General features: G+C 46.8%; 1 protein-coding gene across 1 annotated transcript; it reads right to left on the bottom strand.

Moving 5' to 3' along the window:
- Nucleotides 1–3,064: 3,064 nt before the first annotated feature.
- Nucleotides 3,065–10,182, bottom strand: LOC123367235 (glutamine amidotransferase-like class 1 domain-containing protein 3A, mitochondrial). Its single transcript, XM_045011335.1, has 4 exons — nt 10,005–10,182; nt 8,120–8,291; nt 5,134–5,338; nt 3,065–3,356 (listed from the first exon to the last, which is right to left on the bottom strand). Exons 1-4 carry the CDS (start codon nt 10,110–10,112, stop codon nt 3,164–3,166), a joined length of 678 nt encoding a protein of 225 aa, XP_044867270.1. The 5' UTR covers nt 10,113–10,182; the 3' UTR covers nt 3,065–3,163.
- Nucleotides 10,183–18,036: the final 7,854 nt, after the last annotated feature.

Raw genomic sequence — 18,036 nt, 5'->3', positions numbered from 1 at the left:
AGCCTTAAAAGCCAGCACACTAGGCCGGGAGCTGCCTAAACTAGGCAAGATGGCAATGAAAGGTATGACCTAAGCCCCTCCTCTCTCTGAGGGAAGCATCTATCTCTGCTTAGTAACCCACACACAGGAACCTGTCTCTGGAATAGGGTGGCTTTGGTGCTTAAGCGGTTTCTTGGAGGAATGAGAGAGGTGCCTGCTTTGCTGGAGGAGGCAGCAGTAGCATCTCCCACCTTATAACTCAGTGGTTAGAGCACTTACCTGGGATGTGGGAGAGCCTGGTTCAACTGCCCCCTCTCTGCCATGGGGAAAAAGGATTTGAACACTGGTATCCCACTTTCCAGTACAGTGCTCTAAGCATCCAAGGTGTTGTATATTCTGCTGTGGGGCTACTGTTACAGCTTCAGGGTAACTGCACTTGTGTGACCCCTCTGTCTCTGGAAGGCACCCACATAAGGTTTCCAGCTCCAACTGTCACCTCTCTCCAGCCTGGTCATGGTTTTAAGGCTGCACAGCTCCCTATCTCATACCATGATGTGCCCAACAAGCCACTCTGCTTAAGGGACAGTGCCTCTGTGTTGCTTTCTCTGAGGGCTAGGAACAGGGTGGTGCCAGCCAGTTACAAGTGACCACACTGCTCCTTCTAAGCAAGCACCTTTGTTCTTAAGGGAGAAGCATTACAGAGAAAATTATTAAACAAAAGAAGTTTCTATACACATGCTAAAAGCTTACTACAGTTACCAGTCTGTCTTATGGGTGCTTGGAAGGCCAAAGGCCTTCCAACCCTTCTGCAAAGGTTGGGACCCTTGGATGGAAGGTCCTGTCCATTTGCTGGATCAGAAAGAAGGTTCTGAGTTTGCCTAAGCAAGGTCTTTTTAAAGGAAAAAGCCCTTTCTTCAAATTTCCTAGTCTCTGGGAACCCAGTTTGAACAAGTATCTGTGAGCCTCTACTAGGAGGTACTACCTTCTGGGGTGTCTACAATGTGAGTGATTCACCTTAATCTCCCCCTCCAACACACACTCTCTGTCTCTGAGGGAGCTGCAGTAACCCTCCTCCCAGACAGTGAAACACACTCAAATAATCCCTGGCCCACAGTACTACAATATACAACCACCTTCCCCCAAAGATACTGCATGTGGTTGCAATACTTGTCACAGGGATCCTTCAATCTCTCGGTGAAGCTGTTCCTCTGTGGATAAATAATGAATAATTGCGGCAGAGAGCCTAGATCCTGACTCTCCCATGGCCCAGCTGGGTACCCCTACCTCCAGGCTACAAAGTCATTCTGTCTCTTCCTCTGTGGCCCAATGACTTTTCCCCTGTGGATAAATACTTTATTATTGTATTTATCCACAGAGGAAAAGTCACTGAAGCAGAAAGAGGGGTGGTTAGGGCACCCACATGGGAGGTGGGCAACCCAGCGTCCAGTCCCCCTTGTCCAATCACTCTTTTCATTATTTATCCAAAACAGCTTTAACTTGAGATTGAGGGAGAGCAACATCAGACTAGCTCAGTGATTAGAGCACTCTCCTGTTCAAATACTTTCTTCCTGTCAGGCACAGGGGGAAATTGAATTTTTGTCTCCCATATCCCAAGCAAGTGTTTTAACCACTGGGTTAAAAAGTATAAAGTGGGCACTGCCATCTCCTCCAGCCAGATTGTGAAAGGTGCTGATCTGGTAGGTGGCCTCTCACCACATCTGTCTTGGCCCCGCCCATGAGATAGGCATCATCTGCCAATCTTCCCCAATTAGTGGGTTGCTCTAGGGCTTAGGCTAGAGATAGAGGTCCAAATACCTAGAGTTAGTTAGCGTGCATGCTCAGAGACTGAAACTTAGGTGTCAAGGGAACTTTCAACAAAAAACTTGGGTGCTGGAGGAAATTAGGCACCGACAGGGTTTGACAGCAGTTTTGGAGATTGCAGCAGAACCTAAACATGAGACTGAGGCACTTAAGTAGCCTTTGTGGATTGGGGCCATGGAACCCAATCCTGTCAAGTTTTTAGTACCCTCAACTCCTACTGAAGTTAACATCTCTTGAAGGATTGTGCCTATAAGAAATGCTGACTTCTGCCCCCACATCTTAGATGAAAACAGATGGTTTTGAGTTTTTATAATCCACTTGGTTGAGTAAGTCTTGCCATTGCGATTTGTGTGTGAAAACATCTTATAACTGAATTAATTCCTCCTAACTGAATCCTTCACTATTTCATTTAAAAGCAGCAAAGACAGTGTAACGACTATAAAAAAAGATGATTTTCAACAAAATAAATGGTGTTAAATTGCAAACAAACCAAACCATCGATGCACAAAGCTAGCTTGTCTAGCTCAGGAGTTCTCAAACTTCACTGCACGCCACCCCCTTCCGACAACAATTACTATACAACCCCAGGAGGAGGGACCAAGACCTGAGCCTGCCCAGCCCACCGTCCCAGGCAGGGGGCCCAAAGCCAAAGCCCCACCTTCCTGGGTGGAGGGGGCCAAAGCTGAAGCCCAAGGGCTTCAGCCCCAGGCATGCGGCCTGTAATCTCAGCCCCGCCACCCAGGGCTGAAGCCCTCTGGCTTTGGTCCTGGCACTGGGAGGTGAGGCTCGGGCTTTGGCCCTGGGCCCCAACAAGTCTAATGCCAGCCTTGGCGATCCTATTAATATGGGGTCGTGACCCACTTCGGAGTCCCGACTCACAGTCTGAGAACCGCTGGTCTAACTGGTGTGACAAATATTAGCTTTAGGCTTGTTTAAAGAGTCACAGGATCACAAATCCCAGATTATTTCCCTGTTTTTGCTATACTGATTTAATTCCTCTCCCTGATTTAAATCTGTCTGTCACACTTTCAACCTAGATGAGTAATTCACTCATCTTTTCTGCTGTCACATTTTACTATACTTGGGTATTACAAAAACCCATTTAGGCAAGGAGGATTCCTACCCAAGTCTCTGAGCACATTTAGACTCTCAATAAAACTCAAGAGATGCTGCCTATATTTCAAATAAAGGGAGAAAAAGAAGTGATAAAAGTTGTAGAGATGGTGGTGTGTGTGATGTAGGACTTAAAAAACAGACAAGCTCACTAACTGCATTATTTTATTAATATAGTTAAGTGCAGGTAAATGTTTTATATTTACTGGTAGTCATTTCACTGCAGGGGATAGCAGACATCAGAGTACCCTCAGCTGAGTTTCAGGACTTCTGCCACCATTGTTCCAATTCCATCAAAGATTTCATGCAAAGGAGCTTTGCACATGAAAGCACAAGTAGTGACTATTTTGTTGGTGGCATCCACGTGAGATTCAGTTACATCTTTACAAATGTGCTTGCATCCAAGTTCTACTATAGCAGATGCTGTTTCAGCATCAGGAAACCTGTTAACAGTAAACAGAAAAACATTGTAGCCATACGATTTTGGCAACCCTAATAGTGAGAGAGTTACAGAAACAGTCAAACCACTTCTATCAGTGATGACTTAGGCTACAATTTAGGCCTGAAGAGTGGAATCCATGACTTCAGCCCGCGGCGTTTGGGAACTGCAAGGTTCCCCACTGCCCGGGGGGGGCGGGGGGGGGAGAGAAGTGGGAGGGCAGGGAGCTGCAGGGTACCCCTGCTACCTGGTGGCTCCCAGAGCTCCAAGCCGCTGCAGGCGGTGAGAGTGCACTGCAGCTCCTGGCTGCCACAAGGGTACCCCTGGAGCTGCAGACAGCAGGGGTACCCTGCAGCCCCCCGCCGCTGCAAGCGGCAGAGGGCCCAGCAGCTCCCAGTCTTGGGTGGCAGGGGACCATGGAACTCTGACACTCGAGCCATGGTGGGGGCCTCCGGAGCTCCTAGCCACCACACAGCTGCCCCGTTGCAGTGTGGGGAGCTGCAGATCCCCATTTCGTCAGATATTTTTAGTAAAAGTCACAGACAGGTCACCGCTTCCATGAATTTTTCCTTTATTGCCCGTGACCTGTCCATGACTTTTACTAAAAATATCCATGACAAAAATCTTAGCCTTAGTGATGACATGAAGGGATCTTGGGCAGTCAGATCTGAGATTTAGAGAGGTTTCAGCAAAGAAAAGTACTCCCTCCTCACACCCTATTTACCACTGATCCGATCTATTGCCGAATCAAGATTTTTGCCATCTACAGTACAAATACATGATCTGAATAACTGCAAAACTTTAACAACAATCTTTTGATGAATTTATGAGGAGATGCCAATCATAACAATGTTTAGCACTCAGAAGTACATTCTCCTGAGGGGCCTGGAGGAAACGTTAGGCTCCCAGCAACTTTAGATCCTCTTCTGGGCTCTTCTAGTCTAGAAGACCTTCCACCACATCTGCGGGGAACTGATTTTGTTCGAAGGAGAGGGGTGAAACAGCTGGTTTGCCCGTCATCACTCATGGCTGGCTCTATAGAATTCCATTTAGATATCCTATCCATAGTTAACATTACCTGAAGATGCATTAACTCCTGCTAGGTTTCCTTCTCAGCTGCTATCTGCCCATGCCCATGCCTTAAAACCGTCCAACCAGAAAGAGCAATTCCATTCAAACAATGGGAGCAAGGAGAATGGTAAAGGCATGACATGGGCTTAAGATTAGTGTTATCATTTGGATGTCTGCCAGCAGCCAAGTTTAACATCCTGAAAACAGAACCGCCATACCGAATCAGACCAATGGTCATCTAATCCAGCAGTGACCCAGTAGCAGATGCTTTAGTGAAGACACAAAGGACAATACAAACTGGACAATTCTGGAATACCATGCCAAGAGGGGAAGCTGCTGTCTAACCATAGGCACCTGAGTGTGCTCTGAAGCATAAATCCCTTAGACAGAATTAAAAGCAACAAAAAAAACACACACAAAAAAAAGCCACAGTGTAATGCATCTATGGATGTCGTTAGCAGACAAGTACTGGGCCAGTGTATTTCTTTGTTGGGGTAAATTACTATTCCCCCTCAAGTGCATAACAAGCCAACCAGCCTCACACTTTCAGCCCTCTTCCTCCAAATGTGCGTTTCCTACCACTATTATGAAATGGACAGCGTAAAATCAGAAAGGATGTGAATAGTGCATTCTCTGGGGAATGCTGACATCATAGGCCTGTGGTTTTTTTGTGCCCATAACAAAATAAAGTGTCTTTAACCTTTTCTTACCTTCCATCTACATTTTTATCATGGCCAACTGTGACTTCACAACCTGGGAAGACTTTAGCTGCCAGCACGGGGGATATACAGCACAAACCAATGGGTTTCTTAGCACTATGGAAAGCCTGAAGAGTGGACTTCACAAGCTCATTGACAGTACAGTTCTTTCCATCCACTGCCCAGGAACACAGATTCTTTGCTACACCAAATCCACCTTGGGGGGAAAAAAGGGCATACCTTCACATTTAAGGCAGTCTGAAGAGCAATTAGCTAGCTGCTACAGCACCAGAAGGACACTGTACCCCCTTTTTTTTTTTTTTTTTTAGCCAAAGCAGAGTATTTAATCATAGGCTATCTACATTTTTTTAAGTTAGTGGGCTGTAACCATTCAGCGTGCAAAACATGATGGATTTACATTAACAATTGAAATCCTGGACTGTATAGGCAGCAGACGTGCAAGCATTCCCACATGTCCCAGGCAGGAGGCTCAACCCTCTTCAGGAGGTGAGAGAACAATTTAATCTTCAGACCCACCCAACAGAGGCCTCCCACCACTAGGTTTTATCACTTGATCTGCACCTACCAACACACAAGAAGGATCTAAAAAACAAAAGTGATGATACATTAAACCAAGAATTAGACAATACTTGTGTAGCTCATGAGTGTAGGGGAAAAAAATCAAGCCTTCATTCAGCTTATAAATATGATTAAGCATTCTTGTTGTGGGCTAGGCTCCTTTATAAAGCAGGAATCCTCTGTCCCATTCCCTGCTGCTTTTCTTTGGTACAAGAAGCATGAGTCTTCTAGACATTCCAGATGAAGAAAATGCAGATTGATGAAGCCAATATATTTTCTCCCCCAGAGTAATTTCTTTTGGAAGTTTTAGTTCAAGATATAAACAATTATAAAAAATATGTTTTTCTTTGAACTCTTTTTGGCCTTTATAGTTTTTATTGAGATAACCCAGTATGTCTCACTTTTTTAAAGACACTGCAGTACTAGGAGCTTTTGGCTGTATCTCTTGTGAATTATAAAGCAATTTGCTATAAAAAAAGTGCATCTTTGGAGATGTGCTATAATAAGCAACCCTGTGTCTGCACTTAATCCTCATTTCTTGGTAGAAACAGATTAAATTTTACTGCAATTTCATTTGCTGGATTTACACTAGTTTAATTTATCAAAGTAATAAAAAGTTATTACCAAGTGTAATCAGCCAATGATATTTGATTCCTTGTGGAATGCACACAACCACTGGCATTCCTATAATAAATTATGATAGTGCTGCAAGAACTATTTTAAGGGACAACATTTTAATTTCTTGCTTTCAGCCTATTCCCATTACTCACTGTTTTGAATATTATCTTGGAAGTTCCAAAATAAGATTTTAATCTTAAAGTTTACATTCTTCTCAGCCCCCTCCACCAGGTTTCTAATGGAGCAATAACTTCATATGGAATTTGTTAACTTGCCTATGCACCTGCAGCAGTGATGATGTTACCAACTCACCACAGCCCTGGGAAATGGGTTTATTAATACAGTAGAAGCTGTTTGTCTAGCATGTTGGGGGACTGGGGTGGGGGGTGCCGGTAAGTGAAAAATGCCAGTGAACTAAGAGGGAGGGAGTTGGGTGCAGGAGGGAGTGCAGGGCTGGGGCACAAGCTCTGGGAGGGGGTTCAGGGTAGCAGGTTGGGGTGCAGGATCTGTGGTTCACTCACCTACGCAGAGGCGTGGCAGGCGGTTCTGTGTGCTGCCTCTGCCTGCAGGTGCTGCCCCCGCAGCTCCCATTGGCCATGGTTCCCAGCCAATGGGAGCTGCGGAACTAGCACCCGAGGCGGGGCGGGGGCAGCGCACAGATCTGCCTGCCGTGCCTCTAGCTCGGAGCAGCCAGGAGTCACCCAGAGGTGAGTGCCCCAGGATCTGGCACCCCCTCCCACGCTCCAACCCGCTGCCCTGAGCCCCCTCCCAGAGCTTGCGCCCCAGCCCGCACTCCTCCTGCACCCAAACTTCTTCCCGCTTAGTTCATCAGCATTTTTCACTTACCAGCACCCCCCCATTCTCCCAACATGCCAGAGCCCGCACTCTGTGCCCCCTCCTGCACTCCAACCCCCTGCTGGCCCACTGCCAACTGGACTATAAACCAGAATTTCAATGACGATCAGAAATGTCGGTTTATAGAGCTTTCTTCTTGGTGAAATACCAGATAAAACAGCTTTTCCTGTACTGTATTATACTTGTGCTCCCTCTACTGGCTCTACTGCAGAAAACGCTATCATGATTTAAAAATAAATGCTGCTAATGGCCAACTGAAGTGCTAGTACTTTAAATTTTGTAGAATGATTCTGGAAAGTGATCTTGAGCAAGTCACATACTGTTTGTGTGGTTTGATTTCCCCACCTGTAAAATGAAAATAATAATTACCCATATTTGTAAAGCATCTTAAGATCAATGAATGAAAGAAGTTATACAAGTGCTAAGTGTTGCTATGTCAGCAGCAAAGTGGAGCTATAATTTCAACAAAATGTCAGACAGGGAATGTCATCCAGCTCGCAATCACAGACACTCTAGTGACTAAAATGGTTGCCAAAGTACAGCAAGTGATGTATAATGGCAAGTTCTATCATTGCTCTGCTCTTCCTCTATTCTTGTCTGTAGGTAGGGAATTGGGAGTTTACAAGACTTTTAGGGAGAAGGAAGGAACAATGTGACATGTATGCTAACATTAAACCCAGCATCCTGGCACCTATACATTGGGATAACAATACTCGCTTAACAATGAGGGCTATATGGAGTAATTTTTATTTAAAAGTATTTTGAGACCCTCTTCAAAATTCATGTTTATAAGAAAGATTCTCAAGTTGGGCAGCTCCAGAATGTCCTTTATTTAAAGGGTTTTGTAAAAAAATTAGCTACAGAAACTTAAAATAGTTACTTGTAATTACAGTGTATGGAGATGGGGCATTTTCTGTTTATTTAAAAAAAAAAAAAAAAAACTCACCTGGAAAAATGACTGCATCAAATTCACCAACTTTCAGTTCAGCCAAATCTTCAATGTTGCCTCTTGCTAACCTGGCACTTTCAACTAGCACATTTCTCTTCTCTTCTGTTGGACTTCCTCTGAAATGATCCACTACATGCATCTGCTCTATGTTGGGTGCAAATATCCTTACCTAAAATACAGATACAGATCAAAATAGGTTGTATATAGAAACAAATTAAGACTAGGAAAACATAATATAGCTGCAAAGCCACAGGGATCATATCAATCCAATAACTTCATTAACAAACTAGAGACACTTACCCAAGAATGTTGGATTGGGAGAGAGAATTGGACCACAAAAGCCAGCATGCTAGGTGGGGAAACACCTAAAATAGCCAATGGGTGATGCCGAGGACAGGGGTGTGTCTAAAGTCCCAACCCTTTCACAGAGTTAGGTACCTAACTCTGGGCTTCAGGGAGCTGTCTCTCTCTGTTTGTGATCCACAGTTGGGAACCCTTTCCCAGAGGCAGCTTAGGTGCCTGTCTCACTCCACACCAAATGGCAGGAGGAGAAGTGGTCATGGTGCCCAATTTAGAACTTTTAACCCAGTGACTAGAGCAGTCACCTGTCATGGGGCCACAGAGAATGGCTCTACAGCCAAGTGGTTAGGGAACCCACCTCTAGGAACTGGGGGACCCAGAGTCTAGTCTAGTCCTTGCACCACTTCCCGCAGCTTCCACTGGCCAGGAACGGCGAACCGCGGCCACTGGGACCTGCGGGGGGCCGTGCCTGCAGACAATCAACGTAAACAAAATGTCTCATGGCCCGCCCACAGATTACTCTGATGGGCTGTGTGCCGAAGGTTGCCAATCCCTGTATTAGAGAAAACTTTTAAAAAATATTTCTAAAATGAGCAATTTTATTGGCTGATATTTTTCTGCTTTTCTCTGTCTGAAAATGTGCTTTCTACTTCACAGTCATAGCTCACTGCCATCGGAATTGCATTTTCATCCAGCAACCTATCTTTTTGTTGAAAGATTAAAGAGGAAGAACAAAATGGTTTTAAAAGAACACATTTCTTCAACAAGCCTTTAGAAGTCAACATGAAAAACCACAAAGCCTCAAAAAAAAAAAAGTGGCACAGTTGATATTTTTACATAACTGTTACGGAACTGCTATGGAACATGCTTTTCACACTTCTATTTACACCTTTCATCGGTTGCATTTATTGCATTTTGTACAACTGTGGCAAATATCTATTTTTTAGTCCATTAGTAAGTCTCAAATCTGTACCCAGGCCCCTGATTGTGATGGGCTCCCAGTGCTGTTGCTTAGACCAGGCACTTTATCATCTGTTATGCACAACTGAGATGGGACCAGTCTCTGCTATCTGAATACAGTGGTGGGGCCTAGGCACAAAATCTGTATGGGGTTCAAATGTGTCCCAATAAATCTGGCTTAGCCAAAAATACAGGCTAGCAGCAAAAATTGGATCTGGATCTAGATCCAAAGTTGGGGGGGAAGCAGGTATTTGGATCAGAGTTTCTAAACGCAGGCCCACCTCTACTTTTCACTCTTTCTGTCCCTGGGCTGGGAAGGGGGCCATTAGAGAAGGAGGCAGGTGGCAGGCAGGGTGACTTTCACTGCAGTCCCCTGGCTCACCACAGCTGAGCGTCTGCAGCGTGCAGGGAAGGGTCCCCGTGCCAAAGGCCCCAGCCAGCGGTTCACTTTGGACTGAGACACGGAAGGGCCCACCCGCGCTGCAGCAGCGGCAGCAACTGCCCCAGGGCTGCCGTGGGGATCAGGCCCCGCCAAGGGGCGGCGGCCGTTCCGGCGTAGCGGCCTGCAGCGCGGCCTCCCCAGAGTCGGGGGCTGCCCCGTGCAGCGCGGCTCCGCTCTCACCTGCGCTCCGCCCCTGCTGAGGTGAACCAGGGCGGCCGAGGCCTCGTGCACCTCGCTGCCATCGAGCACCCCGCAGCCGGCCAGCACCAGGGCCACCCGCTTCCCCATGCCTCGCTCGGGCAGAGCTGCCGCGCCGCCCGCTTCGGAGACGCTTCGGAGGACACGCCCCACGGTGCAGGCAGCAGGGCCCCGGACGCCGCCGTGTACACACGCTGCTGCCCAGCGGCCCTTGTGCTGAGCGCTGCAGGGGCCCCCTCCAATCGGAGCCTCGGGGGCTGCGGGGACGGGCAGGGAGCAGCGGGGATTTGTTGATTTGGAGTCAAGTCAATAACAAAAGACCAACTATAATGTCCGTAACGGGAATATGGCTGTAAAGTGCTTCACCCGCTTCTGATTATAATCACATTATCGTTTGTGTTCCTGAAGCAGCGAGCAACGCCAAAGAGCAGGGCCCCATCGTGCCGGGTGCTGCGCAGAAAAGTAGCAAAGAAGCTGGTCCCTTACCCTAGAGAGCTTATCATCTATCCGTCATGCAGTGCTCAACAGGTGGCCCTTAACGGTGTTATGGGCACTGTACGGTCTCTGTCTCATGCTACACAAACTTGTTCCCTGAGACAAATTTTGAGTATCCAGCTGCAGTTGATGCTCAGTAAATATGCATAAGCCAAATTTTTTCAAAGGGCTTCCAGTTTCCATGCACATACAATCCATGTTCATATTATGGCCCTGATCCTGCAGAGATTTATGCTCATACTGAGTTCAATGACACTACAGAGTGCTTAAAATTAAGCACTACAGGAAACTTTACAGGTTTAGGGCCTATATGTGCAAAACTAGATCTTTCCAGTTATAAATCAGGTATCTGACTGCCTGATCTGCTACACCACAAATGGGTTTTGCATGTGAAAGAGTGAGTTTTGTAAATGAGAAATCCTTTACAAACCTGCTCCCAAAGTTCTTTTCCTGGTTACAAAATTAGAATTAAGGCAGGATGCAACCTAGTTTATAGTCTTTAACCCTGAGCCCCCATGGTGCTGGTGTCTGACATGACATCACTTTTCATTAAGATTATGCTGGCGGATTGAAATATTATACCTTTAATTACAGATTTTGTAGACAAATGAAATTTCCATTCTACACATGGCAACAAATAATTCTTACCATATGATTTTTCCACCTGCTGTGATGAGTGAGAATAGAGAATGAATCTAGCTTTTTGTAAGAAAAAAATAAATTATGCTCTTTTCCATTGCATTTATGTTCACACTTATAGAATAACTCTATCAGTATGATAAACTATTACCTGAATCAACTTAAATATATGACTGGAAGGAGGTAATTAAACTCATAAAAGGATTTATCAGTATTGTCAATTTATGAGTTCTTTTTGTAGCCTATATAACGGGTCGGCAACCTCTGGCATGCAGCTTGCCAGGGTAAGTACCCTGGCGGGCCGGGCCAGTTTGTTTACCTGTCGCATCGTCAGATTCAGCCGATCGCAGCTCCCACTTGCCGCGGTTCCATCCCAGGCCAATGTGGGCAGCAGGAAGCGACGCAGGCGAGGGATGTGCTGGCCGCAGCTTCCCGCCGCCCCTGTTGGCCTGGGAGGGTGAACTGCGGCCAATGGGAGCCGCGCTCGGCCGAACCTGCTGACGCGGCAGGTAAACAAACTGGACCGGCCTGCCAGGATGCTTACCCTGGCGAGCCGTGTGCCAGAGGTTGCCAACCCCTACTATATATTGAGTAGGGAATTTGCCTATAAATTAAATCATCTTTCTTTGGCAGACATACTCTTCATGGTAAATCAACACTCTTGCTCAAACCGTTCTAATCCTCCTGACCATGTTCAGTATAATATTGAATAAAACTATGTATATAATAATGTGCATGATTCATGCACTGTAAATATACCTCTTTTTTTTTCTTTTCTTTCTTTGTTTGGCTTATCACAATATACATAAAAGGCTAAAGGATTTGTATTTTGATTAGCATGAGCAGTTTACATTACTACAATATGTACATACTCAAGTGCTTTCCAGTGTGGCTCCACTACCAAAAACATAGATTCCTAATTTCAGTTCAGTTTGAGTTAATATAAAATGTCACTGGCAACTAGGACTGAATAGCTCCGGAATACCAGTTCCTTTGGTTCTATATGAGAAACACTTCCATCCTTATTTATTCTGCATTCCTTGTCCAACCTTCGCAATACAGTGGGGTGGTAGCACCACCAGAGTTAAGGCTGAGTACTTTTAACAATTTTTAGCCAGTTTTCCTAGGTGCTGTAAAATCCATATTATTATTTGGATTGTCTTGAAATTGTGATGCATCTTGAGGTCTGGGGTAGGGTTAGTGGCCCAAATTAGAGGTTATTTCTGCGATACAGCTCCAAGGTAAAACAAATTTAAACCTCTCAAAACCAGGAATTACACAACAACCCCATGCCATAATCTTAACTCTGCTCTGCTAGAGCAATGCCCCAACCTGCCCCTGTCAGACATCCTTCAAGATATGAAGCACTGTGCAGACATAACACATAGGTACAGGAGGAGAAACTGTCAGACTGTGCCCTCACTAAGGCAAAAGTTGTCTGTAGAGCGGGCTTTGCAAACACCAGCTGGATATGCATATGCAAATACTGAATTCCGTAGTTCAGTAAAATAGGGTCACCCCAAACTGTATGCACATTTAGAGGCTAGGTACTGAAAACGTAGCCCACAGCAAAGTGCTAGGATTTTGGATCAGCAGCAAGAAGCTGTCAAGACTCTGGCATGAAGTGCAGACACCATAGAAAATGTGAGAGACTGGGAAAATGCAGAATGTGTATTATAGTGACGAACAGTGAAATTTTGTTTTAGCCTAAAATTGTGTGCCCTGAGCATGCAAACATGGAGCCTTCTTTTGACAACGTGCTTTCTATGCTTTCCATGTTCTCTGATTTCTTTACAAACTATTTATTTATTTAGGAAGTAATAACAGGTTTTATAAATCATTGCCATGTAACTATCAGAAACGAAACAATAATCATCACAAGAGCGACTCTTATCTTTTTGTTTCAAGAAACATGATTCGGTAATATAATCATCTAATCTATTTAATGGGGTGTAACCATATTACAAAGTGAGCCTCTTTACCCCATGCATGATGTGTTGTTTCTGCTGATTCTATTAAACCAAGTGAAACTATTGACTCCACTCATATGTATCAAATCAGGCATGTCTATCAAAGGTTAATATTAAAAAAAGTTGGACAGTTGTGCTGGTTTTTTTTGAAGGAAAATGTACTTTTAGTACTGAATAAATGGTAAACACATATCTAAGCATCTATTTGTCCTCTATTTTGCTGGGTATGTAACCACTGCAATAGTTTTTCTATAACAACCACCTCACATATGTTTTGGAACCATTCTTCTAGTTTTGGACTATTTATTTCCAATGAGAGCCTATCACAAGTGCTCTAATTTCTTTTATCTGGCTACTTGAAGTCTCAGTCCTTCATTAAATTACTCACTTGGGAATAGTAATAACAAGCTCCAAATGCAAACAAGCACATCTTATTTCCTCTGCTATATTACTTCAGTATTATAAGTGACAATGTGTTGTAATCTGCATGGTTCATGGAGTCTTAGATCTGCTTTTATATAGCTGTAGAAGCTGTTGTGTATTTTCCAAAATGAATCCAACTGAGCTTTGAATTAACTCCCATGGGTGGCAAGTTTGTAGAAATTTTGGTGGTGCCCAGAACCCGCCCTCCAATTCTGCCCCCCCCAAACTCCGCCCCCACCTGCCTAAGGCTCTAGGAGGAGACTTGGGGGGGGGTCTGGGGTGCAGGTCCTGGGCTGGAGATTAGGGTGCAGGAAGGATGCAGGGTGCAGGCTTTGGGATGGAGTTTGGGTGCTGGGTGCAGGCTCTGGGCTGGGGGTGGGGGCATAGGAAGGGGTGAGGGGTGCAGACTCTGGGAGGGAGTTTGGGGGTGGGAAGGAGTGTGTGGGAAGGGGGAGAGGTGCACGCTCTGGGAGGGAGTTTGGGGATAGGAGGGAGTGCAGGGGTGAGGGCTGTGGGGCTGAAGATGAGGGATTCATGATGCAGGAGGGGGCTCAGGGCTGGGGCAGAGGATTAGGGTGTGGGGGGATGAGGGCTCTGGCTGGGGCTGGGGGATGAGGGGTTCATGATGCAGGAGGTGGCTCAGGGCAGAGGGTTGGGGTGTGGGGTGAGGGCTGTGGGGCTGAGGATGAGGGGGGGCTCAGGGCTGGGGCAGAGGATTAGGGTGTGAAGGGATGAGGGTTCTGGCTGGGGCTGGGGGATGAGGGGTTCATGATGCAGGAGGGGGCTCAGGGCTAGGGCAGAGGGTTGGGGTGTGGGGTAAGGGCAGTGGGGCTGGGGATGAGGGATTCATGATGTGGGGGGCTCAGGGCTGAAGCAGAGGATTAGAGTGTGAGGGGATGAGGTCTCTGGCTGGGGATGAGGGTTTGGGGCGTTGGAGAGGCTCAGGGCTAGGGCGGAAGGGCAGGGTAAGAGCAGCCTGCCTTGCCATTAGTTAGTGGCGGGCGCTAGGACCCTGGGGCAGCAGACAGCAGTTCTGCCCGGAGCCGTTCTACTCCGGCAGCACAAGCAGGCAGGGGAGAGGCGCCGCGCTGCTTTCTGTCAGGCAGGGACGCGGCGCGGCGGGCGGGGGGACAAGCGGGGGGGGGGAGGGGAGTGTCCGGCGGGGGCTGGGACCTGCTCCAGGCAGGGACGCGGCGGGGCAGAGCGGGGAGGCCCGCGGGGGCCGGGGCCTGATCCAGGCAGGGCCGGAGGAGAGACCCAGCTCCAAATATTGCTGGAGCAGGGCCCCCAGCCCTGAATATTCCTTGGGCCCGAGCACCGCAAATGTATATAACCTGCCGCCTATGCTCCCATGGAACAATCTCTAAATAGGTCACTGTTTCAGTATAAGATGATGGGAGCAGTCAAAATAGTGTATATCAGATTCATCAGCTGTGATCCAGCTACACTCATAACTTTCTGATTGGATGGCATATTGTCTGTTTATATGCTGACAAATGTGTGCTTGAACATAAGTACCATGCAGAGATGTTTTCGCAAAGGCAGTTTTAATAACATAGCAGCCGTTGCTTCCTTATCAAGAGTCTCTTCTCTGCGATTATTAGTGCATTTTTTTCCCTGCGGCTTTATACAGTCACACCTCACCTAAGGATTCAGTTGCTGCAGAAGTTCTATCTTGCCTCTTTCTTTCTTTTTATTCCTGATAGCCTCTGGCCCTCTGTCATGCAGAAATAGGAAAGGTGCTGGTCTGTATTGATAAGTCACAGAGCATCAATTAGAATTTCTTCAACAAAATTTTTTAAATTGTATAGACACTTCCAGAGACTGAGGCCTGGTCTACACTGGGGGGGGGGGGTGTCGAACTAAGGTATGCAAGTTCAGCTACGGGAATAGCGTAGCTGAACTTGAACTACCTTAGTTTGAACTACTCACCCGTCCAGACGCCGCGGGATCGAAGTCTGCGGCTCCAAGGTCGACTCCACCACTGCCGTTTGCAGTGGTGGAGTTCCGGAGTCGACCGGAGCGCGCGGGGAGTTCGAACTATCGCGTCTAGATTAGACGCGATAGTTCGAACTCCAAGAAGTCGAACTCACCACGTCGACCCGCGCGGTAAGTGTAGACATACCCTTAGATCAAAAGAGCAGTCGAACTAGCTCCCAGAAGCTGATCTCTATAGCTGCTTCCAGGTCTTCTGCATTGCTTGTCTGCTGACAGAGGACCTGATTCCACTCCATTTAAGTCAAGGGGAGTTGCATGGGGCCCTCAGTTAGGTTCAGACTAATTAACTAGACTCCGCTGCAGACTCAGAAATAGCCATGGACATTTATTCCAGAATTCATTAACTTTGTAGTTCTTGGATTAAAATATTGTGTAAAGTACATACATGAAAAGGGAGAGCATATAATTGTCAATGTTGTCTTGGACCTGACTTCAATGCATTCTGTGCAACAGTCCTGCTGCTGGGTAAGACGTTCAGTAGTCTTGCCATCTTACAGTTGTTTTTTAAGAACACCTTCAGGAGCCATGTCTTTACTTAATTTTAATGTTACACTTGGTTATTATTTTGATTTGTCGACAATCCATGCTCACTTACTGTAGGGCAGTATGGTCTAGTAGATAAAGCAATGGAGACTAGTTTTTTCAATCAGGAGACTAGTTTTTTTTTCTTCTCATTTCTAGCTCTGCCAATGACCCATTGTATGAGCTTGGGCATGTCACTTCACCTCTGTGTCTCAGTTTACCCATCTGCAAAATGGGGTGATGATGCCTACACCTTCCTTTCTAAAGCACATTGAGATCTACAGATGAAAAGTGCTATACAAAAGCTAGGAATTAGTACATTCAATAAAAATACATGCCTTTCTGGACAAAGGCGTTAACATTCAATATTACAATACTAAATGCAAGGTAGGAAACAAATCTGAATAAAAGAACAGTTTATTTATAGGATAACAGGAGCTCCACAATAAAACACATACAGATATAAGGATTAAAAACATAAGATTAAAACACTAACAGTAAAATTGGTATCAACCTAAATATGTCTGTATAAAACTATAAATAAAATCAATGTGCCATGATGACATCCTTCTGAAATCTGAACATTTTATAGAGGCACAAGATCAATCTGGGGACCAGTTATAGGATACAGACCCTTTCACCTATAATTTGCTGATTTAAATTTATCCCAAATTAGTAACCACTCTAAATTGTCACCATCTGATGGCTCTTTGGTGGTCTATGTGAAGAGATTTGGTGGTGTCCTTGTGGGTCCTCATAGACAAGGGTCCATTTTACAACACCACTGCAAGCAGCACCAAATTGACAGTTTTACTAAAGAAGCCAAGGACTGAAATGGCCTGGCCACTGGACTCAGGCTCATGAGGCTTGCAGTTCACCCAGCCATTTCTGCAGACTCTAGAATGGGCAAAGCTAGAGTCACTGTGGGCTTGTCTACACTACGCAGCTTTTAGCGACAAGGCTATGTTGCAGGGGCAGTTGGTGGCCCTGGCTGGGGCAGTTTGGGGGGCATGGGAGTCTGGCTGGTGAAGTGGGATGGAGGAAGCACATGGGGCCCTGGCTGGGGCAGTTTGGGGTGGGGTGCACAGGGGCCTTGTCTGAGACAGTGGGGATGGGGGAAACACATGGGATCCCAGGCTGGGGCAGTTGGGGTTGGGGGAAGTACACGGAGGCCCTGGCTGGAGCAGTGGGGTGGGGGAGGCAACGGGGGCCCTGGCTAGGGCAATTGGGAGGGGAGGCGCATGAGGGCCCTGGCTGGGGCAGTTGGCGTAGGGGAGGTGCTCACAGGGGCCCTGGTTTGAGCAGTTGGGGATGGGGGAAGCATACGGTGGGCAGCTGGGGATGAGGAAAGCATACGGGGGCTCTGGCTGGGGCAGTTGGCATGGGGGAGGCGCACGGGGGTCCTGGCGGGGGCAGTTGGGGGGGGGAGGTGTGCACGGGAGCCCTGGCTGGGGCAGTTGGAGGTACGGGGAGTGCATGTCTTTTGTTTTTATTTTTATTTTTTTCACCATCAATGCTGGTTCATACAGTGCCCCACCACCGACGAGCACTTAATCCTGATGAGGGCTAGTCTACACTGGCAACGTTAAAGTGCTGCCATGGCAGCGCTTTAATGTGGCTTGTGTGGTCGCGGCAGAGCGCTGGGGGAGAGCTCTCCCGGTGCTCAAAAACACCCACCTCCACGAGAGGCGTAGCTACCAGCGCTGGGAGCACGGCCTACACTGGCACTTTACAGCACTGAAACTTGCTGCGCTCAGGGGTGTGTTTTTTTCACACCCCTGAGCAAGAAAGTTGCAGCGCTGTAAATTGCCAGTGTAGACACTTGTCTGCCTGGCTCGGACTGGGGTGGTAGGCCAGGGGCATCGCCGGTGAGGGTCAACAAGCTGTTTGCATGTGATCTGCGCCAGGTGCAGCATCGCCTCGTCTCTGCGGGTGGCTCTTTCCGACGCCTGTTCAGAGCCTGCCTC

This window comes from Mauremys mutica, chromosome 1 (assembly GCF_020497125.1).
Source record: "Mauremys mutica isolate MM-2020 ecotype Southern chromosome 1, ASM2049712v1, whole genome shotgun sequence".
Lineage (NCBI taxonomy): Eukaryota > Metazoa > Chordata > Testudines > Geoemydidae > Mauremys > Mauremys mutica.
The sequence above is the reverse complement of the archived record's forward strand: the minus strand, read 5'-3'. Positions and strand labels throughout refer to the sequence as shown.